The sequence below is a fragment of the Anoplopoma fimbria genome, chromosome 2, assembly GCF_027596085.1.
Source record: "Anoplopoma fimbria isolate UVic2021 breed Golden Eagle Sablefish chromosome 2, Afim_UVic_2022, whole genome shotgun sequence".
NCBI classification, from domain to species: Eukaryota; Metazoa; Chordata; class Actinopteri; order Perciformes; family Anoplopomatidae; genus Anoplopoma; species Anoplopoma fimbria.
This window is the reverse complement of record NC_072450.1, coordinates 4095184-4114325: the sequence shown is the minus strand read 5'-3', so window position 1 is coordinate 4114325 and position 19142 is coordinate 4095184. Positions and strand designations below refer to the sequence as shown.

Below are 19142 nucleotides of genomic sequence, written 5' to 3'. Positions count from 1 at the left end.
TTACCTGCCATGTCTTTATATATTCTTTTTATATATTATTATTATTATTCCAAGTGAAATTGTGTAGTAAGACACTTTTCTTTTCCTTTTTTGAATTTTTGGAGATGACAAACAAAAAAACAAATGTATATTTAATACAATATATATATCATATGCATATATATCTGAATTGTTTGGGAGGTTTGGGATGAGTTCCCAGTGGCTCTATGAGTTTACTCTTCCTGCAACAGCTGAGGTGGATCTGGTGAGTAATTAGGCTCCACAGCAGATAATTGATGACCTAATTGAAAAGCTGGAGGAGAGAGAGAGAGAGGGAGAGAGACACACAGAGAGAGAGAGAGAGAGAGAGAGAGAGAGAGAGAGAGAGAGAGAGCTGCCAATGAGAAAAGTTTACTAGTTCTTCCCCCTCACAACCCCACAGCTGAGGGCATTGATGTGAGCTCAGAGCTTTCTGATTTTTACGCACACTTCTTTCCCCCCCACACCTCTCTCACTCTCACACACACACCAACCAAACACCAAACACATCCCACCTTTTAGTTTTAGCAAAGCAATCTATTTGTCTTCCACACACTTTTTTCTTTTCTTTCTCCTCCTCCTTTTTTTGGGGTTTCATGAATGATTCTCTCTCGCAATACTTGCAAGATTTCCTTGGACACCTCTCCGTCCTTTTACGCACGACCTCCGCACCAGCTCGGCCCTTCTCCTCCCAGACTCGGGCTCCGACGGCTCCAGGACTTCCACTGCAGCTTCAGCAGGACTTGGGGGAAATATCCACCGACCAGGAAAAGCCTGATCCTGAAGGCAGCAGCTGAATCCGCAGGAGAGACCGCAGACATGAGCCTGAAAACGGACGCAGAGCCGAACAACAACGTCTCCATCGAGGAGGAGGTCAGTGTGGGAAGAGAGAGAAGTTAACATGAGAATGAAATGTGTTTAAAGTCGTTTAGAGACTTTGTTTGCTGAAGTTTTCGTTTTTTAATCTCAAAGTGAAGCAGCTAAGTAATTTAAAGGGGCGAAACCACTGAGAGAGAAAAGTTAACATAAGAATAAAACAAATGTGTTTAAAGTCATTTAAAGACTTTGTTTGCTGAAGTTTTCTTTTTTCTTTTTTGTTTTTTAATCTCAAAGTGAAGCAGCTAAGTAGTTTAAAGGGGCAAAACCACTGAGAGAGAAAAGTTAACATAAGAATAAAACAAATGTGTTTAAAGTCATTTAAAGACTTTGTTTGCTGAAGTTTTCTTTTTTCTTTTTTGTTTTTTAATCTCAAAGTGAAGCAGCTAAACCACTGAGAGAGAAGTTAACATAAGAATAAAATGTGTTTAAAGTCATTTAGAGACTTTGTTTGCTGAAGTTTTCTTTTTTCTTTTAAAAAAGGAAGTAATTTAAAGGGGCGAAACCACTTCCAGTGGAAGTCAGTGCAGGAATTTCCTCCAACATTTTTGTTTCAACATTCATTCCTTAACAATTTGACTCACAATTTATTTTTTTTTACTAATTAAAACGTGTGTGTGACCAGGTGTGAAGCAATTACTGCACTTAAATGAACCAATTAAGCTGTTAACTGTGTATTTTTAAAAATATGTTGTTGTTTTCTTTGTGATTTAACTTGCAAAGAATACCATGGTCATCAGAGTTACTTTTTAGTTGCAAACAATCCCCCTTTTTTAATGGCTGTGCAGATATTTGCATATATGGAACAACAACGTCTCCATCGAGGAGGAGGTCAGTGTGGAAAGAGAGAGAAGTTAACATAAGAATAAAACAAATGTGTTTAAAGTCATTTAAAGACTTTGTTTGCTGAAGTTTCTTTTGTTTTTTAATCTCAAAGTGAAGCAGCTTCTTTTAAAAGGAAGTAATTTAAAGGGGCGAAACCACTTCCACTGGAAGTCAGTGCAGGAATTTCCTCCAACATTTTTGTTTCAACATTCATTCCTTAAGAATTTTGGGTTTTCTTTACTAATTAAAACGTGTGTGTGACCAGGTGTGAAGCAATTACTGCACTTAAATGAACCAATTAAGCTGTTAACAGTGTATTTTTAAAATATGTTATTGTTTTCTTTGTGATTTAACTTGCAAAGAATACCATGAGGCTTTCTGTTTGCTCCAAACTATAGGCTGTATTTAATTTAAAAAAAGATAATCATTTTAATTTGAAAACTCTCTGTTACTATACAAATAAAAAAAAAAAATTCATAGTCTTAATTAGAAAAAAAGAATGTCCTATAGCCAATGTTAAATGCAATATGGTCTCCTTTTATTTTCCAAATGTCCATTGACTTTTCTTTGTTTATTTTTGACTAACCACAGTTTGTTGCGGTGACATTTTGTTTTCATTCACGTGCCAAACAAAATAAGATGCGTCACACAAAAAGGCAGGTTTGTCTTTTTTTGGGGGGGGAGATTCGTGAAGTGGCTGCAGGTCATCATGAAACTGAAACCTTAAAGATATACAACTTATGTTTGTTAGACGCTTTAGATTTAATAAACATGTTACATGACATCCTTTGTGTGTACGTATATATTTAAAATCCACTTCAATGATAGAAAGATCACAAGAAAACTACATGGCACTTTCTTTTTAAATAATTAAATACCTTATAATGTTATGGCATCAGACCTACAAGATTTAAACCTTGAATTTGAGTTTATTTAGACCTAAAATCAAACTCATCAAGCCTCAACATGGAAGTCAAAATGATCCATGTTTGCTTTTCTTTTCTTTTTTTTTTTTTTTTTTTTTTTTTTTTTTTTTCAGCTGCCACTCTTCAGATGTGTGTGTGTGTGTGTGTGTGTGGCCAGCTATATTTCCTCTTTAATGACTCCTTACGGAGACACTCTGAGGGGAGCACTGGGCCTTTTGTTGCTCCTCCTTTGTTCTCATTATCTTTCAACAAAGACACGTGTGGCCTCTTGACTTTTCTTTGCCTGGTTTCCTTTTTTTTTAAGGTGTATTTTTACCTCCTTGTGTTCAAGAGCAGAGATGAAACAGGACGTCAGTGTAGAAGCTTTAAAAAAACGTAAATTTAGAGTGTTAGAGCGTCAAATCATCAACATACAGAATTGTCTTGGTTATAAATAGTTGTTTATTGAAAGAAAAATGAAGCATTTTAGATTTCTTTAGGTTCATACAACTCCACGAGAAGCCGGTGGACAAATAAAAACATCTCCATTTAGTTTGTGTCCCGCTGAGCCGGCCTCCATGTGGCTGTATGTGCCGGCTGAGAATCACTGCTGCTGTGCGGCACCTGAAAAATGCCGGCGGGGTCGAGGTCCGCGGGTCAGAGGAAGGAAATGGCGTCACGCTGTGCGCTGTTGTCCATCGCTGTTCGTCTGGCAGCCCCCATTGTACTGAGGGCCTCCCCACCGGCTGGGAACTAATGGGCCTCCGCACTGCGCTGTTTGTTTTCCACGGCCACAGTGGACCGTGCACGGCATCGGTTCTCAAACGTCTGCTTGGAAGGGGGGGGAGTCCAGGGGTCCTTGAATGGTACCCTGGTGGACCCCATCAGGATAAGGACTGTATTTGATAACAGTTGAGCTCCTATCATGTTGGAGGGTCACAGGATTCATTCATAGGCAGATGTTTAATACTGAGGGTCATCTAATGTTGGGTCTTGATGAGGTTCCCAACATGAGGGTCAGGGCCCAGCCAAGGGGTCGCTGGATGAATCTGAGGGGTCACGAGATGGTTAAAAGTAAAACGTGGGGAAAAAACATGTTTATCATGCAAAAATGTGTATTTCTGATACTTTTTGCTTTAATTACAGGAAGATTTGACCTAATTTATCAAAATAAAACAATCTTGGAGGAAATAATGTGGGTTTGCAAGACGTGGTTTCACTTTAAAGGGTCACAAGCTTGAAAAGGTTCGAATCCCGAGCATCACTTGTATACAGAACAACGTGACAGTTTAATTCATGGCTGTTGTAGTTCAGTTTGTCTGTTTTTAAGATTTTCACAATGATTTGTGGCATTTTTAATCTTAAAAAGTCAGAAATAAAGCATTTTTTTCCAGGCCACTGTAAAAAGCCATCCATGTGTGTTTGTTATTGAGGAACTGAGATGTTGGCCATGCATTTATAAATCTTTTTTGGTGCAGCTCAGAGTTGATAATCCAGAGAATGAAGACATCAATAAAACACAGACAGAATATTAAATCCAGGTTTTTGCTTTTTGTTCACAGGTACGAACACTGTTTGTCAGCGGCCTCCCGGTCGACATCAAACCACGGGAACTTTACCTTCTCTTCAGACCTTTTAAGGTAAGTTATTTCTAAGTGAATATCTGGTTGCACAGATTGTAAAACCGTGTGATTTGATGTATGGGAATGCTGCAGACTTCTCACCGTTCTTAAAAACAACACAAAGGTATAGAGCCAGGTTCTGGGGGAAAAAACTTGTGGAAAGTATTTTTAAAAGGATTATCTGCACACAGAGGACGATGAGTTTAAGTGATGAGGAAGCAGCTGTAAACCAGAGTGCAGGTTTTACGTTTTTAAACCACTTTTCATGATGCAGAATCATAATTCACACAGAGAAAAAAGGTCATCAGAGTTCCTTTTTAGTTGCAAACAATCCCCCTTTTTTAATGGCCGTGCAGATATTTGCATATATGGAAATGAGGCCACATCATTGTTTGTCCACTGCTCCCATTTTTTTTTATTTGACTGGACTCCAGTTCCATAAACTCCCCTCCCACCCGTGTCCTAACTAACCAAATTGGAAGTGGTGTCCCTCGCACATGGATGATCTGGTGGAATGTGTAAATGAGTAGCCCTCGCGATTGGCCAACCAACCCTCTCTGACCCAGCTCGCCCACCCTGTATGGAAGTTTTTTATTTTTTAAAATCTTATTTCACCCACGTAACATTCAGTCATTGTGAAACCACTGAAATGTTTTGTTTCTTCAAGTCATTGAGACACTGTTTTACTTTCTGCCTCTACAGAAACAGAAACATGGGTTTCATTGAAGCTTTACAAAGAAAGATAAACCTTTTTTTAATATTGAAAACTGTATTCCTACCTCCATTGTTTTTCTGAGGCTGAATCTGGTTCAGATTGTTGTTAAGGATTTACGACAGCTGGAGAAAGTTGTTTAATTTTCCATAGCTGTAAATCAGGATCAGCAGAGATCCCATCTATCAATACTCCAGTCAGGCAAAATTCCCCTTCATTTCTCAGGAATTTGCTTTTACCAAAGCAGTTTTTTAACCTGGTTTTAAAACCAGTGGCTCTATCTGGAAGTCATTCTTTAACTTGTGCGTAAAGAGAGAACCATTACATAACTGACAACATGCTTTATACTAAACATGGATTGCATTTCTTTATTTTCAGCTGAGAGGATATTTATGTTTAGTCAAATCAATTTATGTTGCATTTAGGTATGTGCAATGTGGCCCAAATCTTCTAACTTGATATGTCATTTCTTATCTCATAAAAGATGTATATCATGATTTCTGGTTTAAAAAAAAGAACAAACGCTACAGTGGTCTCTTTTTTGGGGGGTTTTAATAGATCCATCTGACGTCAGTGCAGCAACATTAACCTTGTTTCCATTTTTCAATATTCAACATTGTAATGAGTATGTTAGAACTGACAGACACAACGGCCAATGCTATAAAACAAGACCAGATGGAATAAAAAAAAAAACATCCTGTGTTTCGCCGCAAAAATATCTTCTCTTTTAAATGACAAAGCCATTGCAATCTAATTCACTACAGGTCTTATCTATAAATTGTGAGAAGAGCGACAAATAAACGTTCCTCACCTTTTTAATGCCGTTTCTGCATCAGCTTATATCATGAACGTGTAAACCAGCTGTTTAGAAGACATACACATTTTGTTTAATTCATGCATCATCAAAAACATAAAAAAAAGTTACAACAAAAATCAGGCTCTCGTTTTTCTCGTTATCAGTAAAAACAAATGTTTGCTAGCATTTTACTTTAGATTCAATGTTGACTACAATGATCAGAACAATACGAACATTCAGGCTTCCTCATGTGGCTCAAAAGTGAACTGAAGATGTAAACATCAAATAAAAGACTATGGAAGAAATTCTGCTACTTTATTTATTAAGCCACCCTAAAAAAATATCCTGCAACCCGATCTATATATTTTTTGCACACTTTACTGAATTAAATACTTGACAGATTTTCTAATTTAATTAGCAGATTTTCTGAGAAGCCTGAGTTTGTGCTTATCCATTTAGATGACCTAATTGTGTATCTCTATCAATCTCTATATGATTCCATTTAAGGACGATAAATTACCATATTGAGTTATTGCCAAGTCTAGTTGCATTTGAGTGCGTGTGTATGTTTAGCCTTATTTTACCACAACAAACATAAATGCAACTCTGAAGGACCGGTGTCGTCCTGCTGCAGAGCTCAGACTGAAGGTGCACACAGGCAGGTTTCTCTTGACGCAGCGAGAAGCGTTCATGCCTGACTTCCTGCATGTGACTCCAGGGTGGATAATTGGCTATCTTTCTCTCCCGCAGGGTTATGAAGGGTCACTGATTAAGTTAACATCAAAACAGGTGAGACGGCTCCGAGCTGTTTTAATGCTGTACTGAAAAATACTAAACTTGTAACTTTAACATTGGCTAAAGACTTGATGATAATATTGTTTTTTCTTGTTTTTTCTTATGATATTAAGATAAATATCAATCATCAATGTGATATTTGAGAAATGCATGTTTTAAGATTGTTATTGATGTATGTTTTCAGTGTGTTTCTTCCCTTTTTTCCTTCCAGCCTGTCGGGTTTGTAACCTTTGACAGTCGCACTGGAGCCGAAGCTGCCAAAAATTCTCTAAATGTAAGCATTGCCTTGTTTTTATTTATTTATCTCTTTGGGTCTGTTGCTGTTTTCCTGGATTTCCCCTCTTTTTTTTGTTTAAATCCTCTTTTTAAATATGTTGTCTTGTATTTCTTAGATTTGTTCTAACCTTTTGTTAAAGGGACAGTTCAACCCAAAATCATAAATTCATATTTTTCCTCATACCTGTAGTGCTTTTTATCAATTCAAAGATTGTTTTTATGTGAGTTGCCTTGTTTGGGAGATGTCAGCCGTAAAGACGTCGGTCTTCTCTCCATTATAATGGGACTAGATGACACTCGACTTGTGGTGCTCAAAGCATGAAAAAAAATATTTTGAAAAACTGTCTCTTTCCAGAAATCATGACTTTTACTCAAGATAATCTTCAGACCTTGTTGTGAGCTGTTTCTTGTAGGAACTACTTTCTTTCTACTGAACTACTCCAGTCAAACGCATCACCTTACAGAAGAAGAGCGTGAATCTGTGGTCCAATCATGATCGCCACAAGTTCCTGCAAAGTCAATGAGGGTTTAGTTCTGTCCCACTCTCAAATCGAGTTTTTGAGGACCCTCTCGCAGACATTTTGAGACCTTTTTTTATTTTTTTTTTTTTTTTTTATGAACACTTTCCGTAAATCTGCTTTTTTTTTTTGCAGACTTTTTGGCGTTTGACACTCAAGAAAAGTGTCATATAGTCCAATTATACTGGAGAAGACAGACATCTCTACGGCCAATTACATTAATTAATAAATGGCACTACAGGTCAGAGGATGATGTATATTTTTCTTTTTGGGGTAAACTGTCCCTTATTTCATGATTGGGAGCTTTAAAAAAAATTCTTCTTTCCCAAAAAAATCTCTCAACGTCAACCCATTTTGTCTTCTACAATTCAATGGCAGGGCCATTTTTGGAAAGAGGCCAGAATCCCGTAGCCTTACGGTAGTTTACTTTGACCTTGATACACACCCCCTTCTTTAGCCTGGTATAGCTTTCCTTATTTTTGCATATCACCGCTTTGAAACCGTAATACTTTGTTCTATTTGCCACATCTGTAGTGATATTTGGACACATCTCCAGTAGTATAACCTCTCATTTTGTCACCCAGTAGCCCACCATATCTGGCAGTATCTAACACTTCTCTCTCATAGCATAGCCTTCCTCATGAGCATCACCTCTTTTTAAACACACACACACACACACACACACACACACACACACACACACACACACACACACACACACACATACACACCAAAGTACTACTCACCTGCATGTGGGCACAACGCTTAGGGCACAAAAACACAAGCAGGGTTCAACCACCTGAAAGGAGTTACACTCAAAAGTCTCCATCGGTCTCCTTTTATTTTTTCCTCATCCCTTTTCTGTCCTCCTGATCACGAGGAGAGAAAAGGGATGTGAGCTTGTTTGGAATATTCCCGGAGTGTATCCTTCAGTCTTTTAAAATAAAAGAAAGCTGAAGAGAGTTTGTTATTTAAGGAGGATGCATCCGGAGTATTTCAACACAGCTTTAGGAAAAAGGAGGCCATGTGAGACTGCTGAGCTACAGCCCCTTTAAACTCAGCCCACCTCCCTTACGATACTATCTCCCCCCCTCCTTCCTCCGTCTCTCCACCCAGGGAATCCGTTTTGACCCCGAAAGCCCCCAGACCCTGCGCTTAGAGTTTGCTAAAGCCAACACGAAGATGGCAAAGAGTAAGCTGATGGCCACACCGAACCCCACAAATATCCACCCTGCTCTAGGAGCTCACTTCATTGCACGGGACCCATGTAAGTTGTACGGCTGCACCACTCTTAGGCTCTTTCTCGTCCACTCTCACCTTGGCATAGCATAGGATATCATATTGTTATAGGAGGTTAAAAAGTATCTGACTAATTAAAAGACTAACTCACCTCCACATGCATGCGTCATCTCGACTCGTAGTTCAGCCGCTTTGCTTCTGTGCAGCTGGGAAAGTCTCTCCACTCTCTCACAGGGTCTTTTTTAAGGGCAGCAGTTGTATCTCTGCATAAAAGACCTGCTTGGTTCTGTAGATGTCAACAATCACCTGTCGACAAGTGTCAAGGCTGCGTTCAGACCAGATTTCGCTCTGCGGAATTTTTCATTGCGTGTTGTGGCAGAAAGCAGAAAAAACACGTGGTTCGGGTTGTAAAAAAGTGAGAAAACGGTTCACTAAAATTGTAAATTGTGCAGCGTTCTGTGCAACCTTTTACTGTCTGTCCTTTACATCCTTGTTTTTCACCATGCAGAAAACACTGCTGTTCAAAGGTTTGGAGTAACTTGTTAAAATAGTTTTTCTTTTTTTAAATTAATGATGATTTCTACTTAGAGAAAACTTGATTAATTCAGACAATTAATGTATAATTTACTTATGAACTAGTTTTCGCCTTAGAAGACAAAGAATTTCATGATTTAAAAATTGCTTTTAGTCTGTTGCCACAGAGTAACAATACTTTTGGAACCATTTTTTCCCCCAAATCCCCTTTGATTTTCAAATTTGTCTTCCAGTCAAGAGTGTCAGTGACCCTCAGTCATAATTGAGCTCTAAATATTAAGTTAGTCTCTCTGATTCAAAGAGGTTAGAACTGTGATCTGTTCAGCTGATTTTCCAATAGACTAGACTAACTTTCTATGAATATTGTGACGTTTGAAGAAGAGCTTTGCTAAAGCAACATGTTACCTGTTAAGTCCAGCTTGTTATCGGCTGCAATATTGCGAAAAACATTTGACTGTGAAACAGGAAGCTGCTCCAGTTTAAATCTGCTCACATTTTGATGCTAAGCTACCTGTTTCTTTAACCAATGCCTGATGATTTCTTCTATGATTTGTTGCTCAGAGGGATATTATTTAGTAAAGAGGTCTTTCTACTAACTGAAAGTATGAGAGACAATTCAAACATAGATTCGTATTCCTCCTATACATCTGACTTTAATGACATTTTTGTGTCGGGCGATCCCAAACATTTTCCTGGCATCGTATAACTAATATATTCCCTTTCAGCTCCAGCTGCTCTCAAACTGTTGTGACATTAGAAAAACACTGCTGTTATGCATCCGATTGAACTCTGTGCGAAGAGAAAGAGGCGGTCAATCTCAATCGAAAGTGTCACGGCCTGTTCAACATAGAAATGAATGGGCAGGGAAATCTGGTCTGACATTACCTCTTTTTTTTTATTTTTTTTAAAGGGGTGTAAAAGTAAATTCTATTCTTTTGGAGGCAGTTGCAGCTCTTACAACAATGAGACTCGTCAGTAGTAAACATAAAAACCACATTATAGTAACAAAACCTATTTTTGAAAATGTTTTGATGCTTATTTAGAATATTTAGCTTCTGTACTGATTCCCTACATGATGCAGGGCCGTATATTTAAAGGGTAGGTCAGTCAGCCTTTTCGTTTCCTCCCGTCCTCCACTTCCCCAGATGACCTGACAGGGGCGGCGCTGATCCCAGCGTCTCCGGACGCCTGGACTCCGTACCCCCTGTACACCACGGAGCTGACCCCAGGCCTCCCTCACGCAGCCTTCACGTACCCAGCGGCCGCTGCCGCTGCTGCAGCCCTCCACGCCCAGGTGAGGGACCAACCGGTGTGTGTTTCTCTTTCCTTCTTTCCTTCTTCTTTCTTAAGTGTCCGCTAGTACAACTTCAGCTCTAACAAAACAGGAAACCTTTGTGGAGACACAGAATGAACACCTGCATCCAGGTACAATCCTAAAACCTAGTTAACGTAGAATTAGACTATAGAGAGATAAAGTCCAGCCCCTCAGTCTTCTTCTTCTTAGTTTATTTTGTATAGCCCAGAATCACAAATTACAAATTTGCGTCAGAGGGCTTTACAATCTGTGCACATGCGACATCCTCGACCACCATAGGAGCTAAATTCGTTAAAAATATGTACAATATTAAATGGCGAGAGACAAATACTTTGATCCCGTGTGAATTTTGCCATGCACTGCGAACATATGTTTGTATATTTAAAAGATAATATTTGCACGTCCAAGAAAATCAAATTTTGTCTTAAACTGAAGTATGAAAATACGTAAATAGAAATACTACACACCCGAAATTTGCATTAGTGACGTCTCTCAGAATTTTGTGGGTTTTGTACCAGGATGTACTCGCACTAACTACGAGGTCTCGCTTATTCTTTTGTTTCCGGGCTGATAAAAGTAGTCGCTTGATAAAACACATCAGGTAAGATAATGTTAAATTTGTGTGTGCAACATAACCAAGTTAGCTAGCTAGCAACACAAGCTAACCGCCGTGTTGTTGAGGTACATTTTGTGAGAAGAGAGATGTAGTTCAATAAGCGGGTTCACACAAAAGTAAATGATACGACAAACTGACAAACTTTTAAATTGAAAAAAATCACATGACAAATTTATTGCACAATTAAAAAAGGATAAATAAAATATTCATCTTTCGCCATTGACTTCTACAACAAATACTCTCAAAATAAGGTCCAATGGGGGAAACTGTAAGTGGCGGGGTTTCGCCTCTCTATTACTGGTGGAAATGCACCATATCTGGCCAACAAACAGATGTGTCGGAACCCTTCAAAATGGCGGCTGGTTCACAAACTTTCATTTAAAAAAAATAAAAAAATAACCAGCTTATAAAAACATTTGAGGTGAGAAATAGGCAATTCAATAACAATAAGTTGATTTATTTTTGATCAATGTTGCCTAGTTTTACTATTTGATCTGAGTTTTATGAGCCTGGACTGACTATTTGCATAAAGTTATGTTGGAGCCATGATTATGCAAATTCCTATACAATCATTTAATGTGCTATCCTGACCCCAAACTACTTGAGGTCAATGTCTAACCTAAACCATCGCTTCTGCCTCAACCAGCTACACCGGGTAGGTCTTGCCAAGAAGAGCAGTGTGATTTATAATTCCGTATTGAATATGCAACGCACAGCAGGTTCTCTTGTTCTCCATAGAAAATAAATTCTTCACAAATGTCAATGGATTTGGCTTAAATCCACCTTTTTAAGGATGCACCACTTTAATTAAAAGCAGAGGTTCAGATTATTAAAACAATCCCAGTGGTCATTAGAGATATAACAATAAAGGCACAAAGATAAAACGGATATAAAGTGTTCCAGTCGATGTTGGCTGCACAACTTGTACAAAGTCTTCATATTGTCATAAAACAATAAAGTTAGGTTACATTGCAATAAAACGATTTGTCATCTCTAAATGGAAAATGTCTCAACTCTCGCTCTGCCGTCAGCAAAAGTGACGTGTTCATGCTTTGATGTGGTGTAACTTTACACGCTCTTACCTTAAATCCCTTTTTGTGGTTGTCATCTGGCTTTCTTTGGCTCATGTCCTTTCTTTGTGTGTGGATGGAGATATAAATTATTCCTTTTTAATGGGGCTAAGTGCATCACTGTCCTGTCTGTGTGCTGCAGGATAAAATGTGCTTTCACTAATATAACATGTTTCGGTCTACGTCATAAAGAAGTGTTAATTTCATCCTTAAAATGGAGTTAAATCTGAACTAAAGCTTCTTTGCATTCAGACAGTAAATCAATGTAAACTGTTTAAATGTCATGTTTGCATCTGGTTTGCAAATGTTCATTTTAAATATTGGAATTAACAAACTGGATGAAACATTTTTCTGCAGACACGATGGAATTTTTGCCACAAAGTGTTTACATTTCAAGCTAAATGCTACAGAAATAGAGCAGCTTTGCTCACAATAGCAATGGAAAATATTTTCCTTTTGTTGGGTCATTTAAAGTTCATTGTGATCTAACTTCCTCCTGCGATGTAAGAGCACAGGGAGTAAAACGCTGCAACAGTAGGCAGCTCTTACATGGACCGTTTTGTCTGGGCGTAAGAGGACGGAGGAATGTGAGGTATTCGCTTGGAGAAATTGTCCGACCTGATGGCCTTTTTCTCCAGAGGTGCCAACTTACTGTCCACGTTCCTTTTGGAACATAAGCTGACTGTGTAGCCAAACAAAGAGGGGGGGTGGAAGCCTTTTTAATTGCAATCCGGTGAAAGATCGCTAAAGGTTCCCTCCACACTGACTGCTGGCTGTCGTAGTTTGACACAGCGGCGTAACATCAAATGTCTGATGACCTCCTTTTTTATTCAGTGTGTTGAAATGTCTCATTCTGCCACATGTATGTAAAGGTACCATCTCTTACTTTTTCCTGTGGAAATGTTTAACACATGGAGAGGTTCTCCACATTTCCATGCCTCTTAATTACTCGACGACTATTGTCCTCAATGAGAAGTTACGTGACCCACATTCCCATGGCTCCGGTGATCAGGGCTTAAAGGGACCGTCCTCCTAAACCTGTTTGCCCCTTTTCACAAGTGTGTTGATCTGCAGAATTGATGAGTGAAGCCTGTTTTTTAATTCTGCTGTACATGACTGTTTGTTTCTTCAGATGCGCTGGTACCCGACGCCCTCTGAGACTTCCCAGCCTGGATGGAAGTCCCGGCAATTTTGTTAGATTTTTAGTGAGTAACCTTTGGTCAAACAGTGTTCTTCTAACTGCTCACCTGATGTCATGCCAACTTGCATAATGAGACTAACACAATGTTTGACTGAAAACTGCAGAATAAGTGGAAATGCCCTAAAAACGTATTGGTTGTTAAAGGATACGGCTGGCGATATTCTCTTTTGTCAACAAATCCATGAAAAGATTAAAAACAGCAGCCCGTTGGTCTGACCTGCCTGTTGCACTCAGCCCCAAGAACAGGCCATGAATATATATACTTTAATCCAAACAAAACAATGCTAAATAATCTCCTTAAATAACTGAACTCTGTAGCTTTCATCAAATATTATCCAAACAGGAGTTATAGTGTTAGTGACTTTTTTCAGCAGCGGATGAATACATGTGGTGCACAAATTAGTAGTTAGAGAAGCAGCAGGGTAGCTTGGTTAATTAGCAAGTTATCTAACTAGAAATGATCTAGCTAGCTAACCAGCCAGAGGAGAGAGGAGTTATTCCACCATGCTTAAATGCTAAACTGGTTACAGAAATTGGGCCAAAAAAAGTTATCTGTTGATGACAATCTGCTTGTGACTAGAGTGCGCTGATGAAGCATTAAGTTGTTTAATTTGAATAATTAACTCCTAGTCTGTACGCTGCTTAGCGTCACTACTCCACTGATTGATAGTCGTTTCTGTAAAACCTCACCTCAGTGAGTCTGTGACCTCTAAAACGTCCATCCTACTACGTTGCTTTTAAATGGGAATGTTCTCTTTTTGTCACCCAATGCACCTCAGTGGCTCATTGATGCGTTTTTGAATAGTTTTTGGAAAACAATGGAGCTCTTTGGCAAAGAAAACAGTTTGTAGGATCAACTCCATCCTGGTTTGTGGTATTTTCATGGGATTTATTGACGAGAGGAAAACACAAATACAGCTTTATCTTATCAACCATTTCGACTTATGTGACTTATGACATGTTCCTCCATTATGATGGAGCTTGGTAATGTAATTTATTTGTAGATAATTCTACATTCACCATCCTGTTGCAAATTAAACTCCAAATGAGTATCAATCTGCAGCTGAAATAGTCTCCAAAAACACACCATTTACTTATCTTGGAGTACTATTTGTGTAAAAACTACAGTGCTTTGCTGTTTTAGTAAATTCAGTAGTCTTAAATTAAAAAAAAAAAGAAATTATGATTCACATAATCAATTGGCATAAATTGTCTTGGGCTGGAGAAGTCAAAGTATACTTTTTAGGTATTTTGTTAGTTTTTTATTTTTATTTTTTTTAAATGAAGGCTTTATTATTGTGTTTAGACTAACGCTTGTTTTCCTTGTTTTTCTTCAGGCCTCTGGAAACCACACCTTTGTCCAGCCGAAGTGAGGTTTGCCAAGCTCTTCATTAATTTAATCAGGTTTATTTAATGGACAAATGTGCATTATTATAAACAAACAGTATTTATATCTCCTCCCGATTGTCTCTGGGGGGAGTCTGAGTTGAAACCATCTTGCTGTCGACAATCTGAGCTTATCCTTGGCAACTATTGCGGTACCATCTTAGCACTTCAAATAAAAAAATAAAAAGAAGAATTAAAAAAAAAGAACCTCATGCAAAAAGCCTAGTTAAAATGTCATGGATCATAACTGCTGAGGAAAAATGAGGCATTGAAGTTACCGTTGTTAAGCTAGTCCTCTCGTGGAGTCCCTGGTACTCCTGAGAGGTTTAGAAGCGTTAAGAGTCATTGCATGTTAGTCTTTATGGCATGAATTTAGAACGCAGAGTTCTGTGTATCCTAATTTACTTAGTGTTTGTGTTGCCTCTTTACCCTTTTTTGGCCTAGACAGCGAAATGTTTTGTTTTTCCTGTAGAACCTTGGTCTTACCTCTGTGAAAGCTGGGCTGTTGTGTAAAATGGCTTATCTCGCATGGACCTCGTGAATGCGTCCCTCCGTTCTATATGACAACCCCATGTCCTTACCAATCATATCAGTGTCTGTCATTATTTGAGCAAAAAAGTAAAGTACAAGTATTTTTGTACTTTTTTTTTGCGTAATGTATATTTATGCATTTTTGTGCAACTAAAAAAAAAATAATGAACCTGTATAAGTTGGATGTTTAGTCGTCTCTTGTGTTTTTCGGTGTTACTTTTTGATCCTATAATCCTGTTGACGTAGTTTTAAAGAAGGAAAAAAAGTGCAATTTGTTTAAAGGGGGAAAGGGGTATCGGTCAAAAAAATGGAAGTATTCTGAACGTGGCTTGTGCCGTTCTGCTTAAAAATGAGATTGCTGTAAAAACGGATCTTTCAGAATGTGAAACTGGACTACAAACGTAAAAGGTTGTTTATTTTCTTGGGGGCGGCCATTTTGAAATGGGAAGCAGGATCTGAGCGATGGAGGAATTTAGTTTGTGGTTTAGAAACATGTTTGTCTTTGTATCTGCTGTGCATAAGATGTAAAAATAAAATATTGCCATCTTATGAATAATAAAAAAAGAAGTGAATGCATTTTGTGTTTGGGCATCTGTTATAATTATTACTGAGTGAGCAGCCGATCAGATCTGAGGATCGAAACCTGTGGTCATCAGATGTTGCCATCAATAATTCAACTCATGCACGGCTGCTTTAGTGTCTCTTTGCATCGTGCTGACCTCCACACTCTGCCCTCGTGAACTGGTGAGATGCTCAGCCGACCGCGACGGCTCCTCAAGGGACTCTTAAGTGACTGGTTCCCAGTACGACCAGCTGCTTCATTGTACCGGTGGTTAACTGTAAACATTTGTCCATATTGTGCCAATTAAGTATAGTGTGTGTGAACACAATGACGGATTAATCTGTGGCACATTTAGACTTTTTTTAAAGTAAAAACTGAACGCCATAATGTGCATTTATATTGGAAGCATTAATGTTAAAGCTTTAATATTTTGGGTTGATGTTAATTCAATTCCTTTATTTCCTTTTTTTTTTTAACCCCTTTTAAACAAAACTCAAGATCAAGTGCCGAATCCACAAATTGTCTGACATGAAATTAATGTTTTTAAGATTAAATTATCAAGCAAAACTGTCAACATTTACTCAAATATTAGGATTTGCTGCTTTTCATATTTAATTATAGGATTAATATATTTGTGTTTTTAAATTGTTGCTCAGACAAACAAAACCTTTAAAAAAAAAAAAAAAAAAAAAAAAAAAAAAAAAAAAAAAAATACTGAGCTCTGAGAAATTGTCTTTTTCAGTATTTTTTTGACTTGTTTACTAAATCAGGAAAAATCCACCCCAGATTAATCCCTAATGAAAATCATTGGTTGCAGCTCTAAAAGGAGACTATAGCTCATAGATGGATGCAGAATCATTGAGATCTGATAAATGTAAAGGGTTAACACGCAAAAACGAACGGCCTGTTCAGAAGATGATTTTCTCAAGAATTGTCCATTTGCCCTTTTATGGAGAAAACGGGTCAGTTAACTTCCCTTTCACACAGAATATTTGGATTGACATAAAATCAATAGAGTGCGAAGATGGAGATGCAACATAACATTTTCTTTGCTCTGCTGTTTTCATCTGCAGGCACGACCTGTGTGTCGGGATCAGATATGAACCACAACATACTGAGAATATCTTATATTTATTAGTCTATAAAACACTGGAATTGGGAATAGTTTATGGCCAATAAGAAAGAGACACAATAACTGTATGGTTGGTTTAAAACACTTTGAATTTTGTGTTTTATTCTAAAGTCTGCAGACAGGAGGGCTGAAGACAATATCGTCTTATGAAGAGGTTTCTGTTCTGATGTGCAATAAAATCTCAAGTATTTATATTTTTCAGATTGTTAAAATAAAAATACATTTAGATTATCGTGTGCTCTTACTGTCTAGGTGTGAGAAATGTGTGAAAGGGCATTTTCTTTTGTATTTATTATAGTTCAAACATAATTAAATCAGATTTATGCTATGTACATCATATATACTGTACATTTATGTACCAAACAATGTCATTGTTCAGAAAGACCCTCAAAACCCACCTCTTCAGACTTACCTTCCCCAGCTGACCCGACCGTTTCCCCTCCCCCAATGTTTTTATTACCATTTTATTCTTATCCTCTTATTTGATTAACTTTTGATTAAATATTTAACTACTTGTTTCCTTATTTTATCCTACAGTTTGTAAAGCGTTTGTGAGAACTTTGAATCCTGCTTTATAAATCTGGTGTATTATTAGTAGTAGTAGCATTGGTATTAGTATTATTATTAACTGCTTCTTTTGTAAACAATAGATTGAAAACACTGAATTGTGCTTTATGCCATTGTTACAATTTAAAGAAGAGAACTCCAACAAAGTATTTAAATTATGTCAACTTGCTTAAAGTGTGAATTAGTTAGAAATAAAAAATCTAAACTATGTTGTTATTATTATTATTATTTTTTATAACAGCCAGGTTGAAAGAGGCCTGGAGATTTGAATGAAGGACTTTGTTGCCCCCTTCTGGCCAAAAGTCCACATGACAAGCAGCCCTGAAGCAGCTACTGAAGTAAGAGTGTCTTCTGGTGGTGGAGGAAGTATTCAGATCCTTTACTGTAGTAAAAGTACTCTGGTAATACTCAGTTTTTTATACTTTATGTTAAGTGTCTTTTAAAGTGATTGTTAATCAGAAATACTAACTTTATCTCCTTTACAGGTATTTTTTTTATATTGAAAACCATCTTAACTCCATGTTGAGCATCTTTGAAGCTCAACATGGAGAGGAAGTCATCCTTCACTTTTACCAACAGCTGACTGTTACCATGCTGACACCGAATGTTATGCTTTTATTTTAAATGCATTTTAAATATTTTATTTAAATATTTTATTTGGTGTTCTGCTATGATATTTGTTCTATATATTACTTATTATTTTGTGTTTTGGTGAGCTGAAGACATTTTTTACAGAAGATAAAGATTCTAACTAATGTTATTAAAATAGTTTAATGTCGTTGAAGGTGTCAGATAGAGAGATGCATACATCTGACCCTTACCAGCAGTGGTGGAAGAAGTACTCTGATCTTTTACTCAAGTAAAAGTAGCAATACCATAGTGTAGAAATACTCCGTTACAAGTAAGATCCTGCTTTCAGAACTTTAGTAAAATAACGAAGGTGTCAGGATTTAAATAAAAACACTAATGTTGAAGCTGGTAAAGATGAAGATAATTGTATATACTTCATATTCTGCCAAAAGGATTAATCTATAATAATACATCATGATTTATTTGTTGATTATATTTCGTATTAATAATCTGACTCTGCAAAGTAGCTGTCAAATAAACGTAGTGGAGTTTAAAAGTACAACATTTGCCTCTGAAATGTAGTTGAGTAGAAGTATAAAGTAGCATAAAATGGAAATAAAGTCAAGTAAAGTACCTCAAATTGTACTTAACATCAGTTGGTACTTCAGTAAATGTATTTAGTTACGTCCCACCACCACAAACATTTTTTGATTTAGGAGCTATTTTATGTGTATTTCTAGCAGAATATTAAATATCTTGTATAATCTTGCACATCATCTCTATGACTATAAGAGTTAAAGAAGTCAGTGCTTGCAGAAGTGCCCTTGAGCAAAAGTCCTGAACCCGCCAACTGCTCCAGTGAGGCTCATTGACTAACAGGTCAAACTGGCATCGTACTGGGCAGCATTCAGTCTCATTATTACCTTTATTTTATCAGGTGTCTCATAGATATCAAAGGCCAGTCACACACAAAACAAACAGATGCAAAATACAAAACATCTCTGAGAAAAATTCCACAAAAAATAAGAGTTTGAATTCATCGAACAGGATGTGAAGAAACGTTTTAAAGTCCTTTA

General features: G+C 37.5%; 1 protein-coding gene across 2 annotated transcripts; it reads left to right on the top strand.

Moving 5' to 3' along the window:
- Positions 1-330: 330 nt before the first annotated feature.
- On the top strand, positions 331-15809 carry LOC129101947 (RNA-binding protein, mRNA-processing factor 2a). Of its 2 annotated transcripts, none has more exons than XM_054611848.1 (8): positions 331-891; positions 4187-4264; positions 6505-6543; positions 6761-6823; positions 8460-8610; positions 10262-10410; positions 13250-13322; positions 14656-15809. In XM_054611848.1, exons 1-7 carry the CDS (start codon positions 619-621, stop codon positions 13313-13315), a joined length of 819 nt encoding a protein of 272 aa, XP_054467823.1. In that variant the 5' UTR covers positions 331-618; the 3' UTR covers positions 13316-13322; positions 14656-15809. The 2 variants fall into 2 exon arrangements, with proteins under 2 accessions (XP_054467823.1, XP_054467822.1); XM_054611847.1 differs by having other exon boundaries at positions 10262-10425.
- The last annotated feature ends 3333 nt before the right edge of the window (positions 15810-19142 follow it).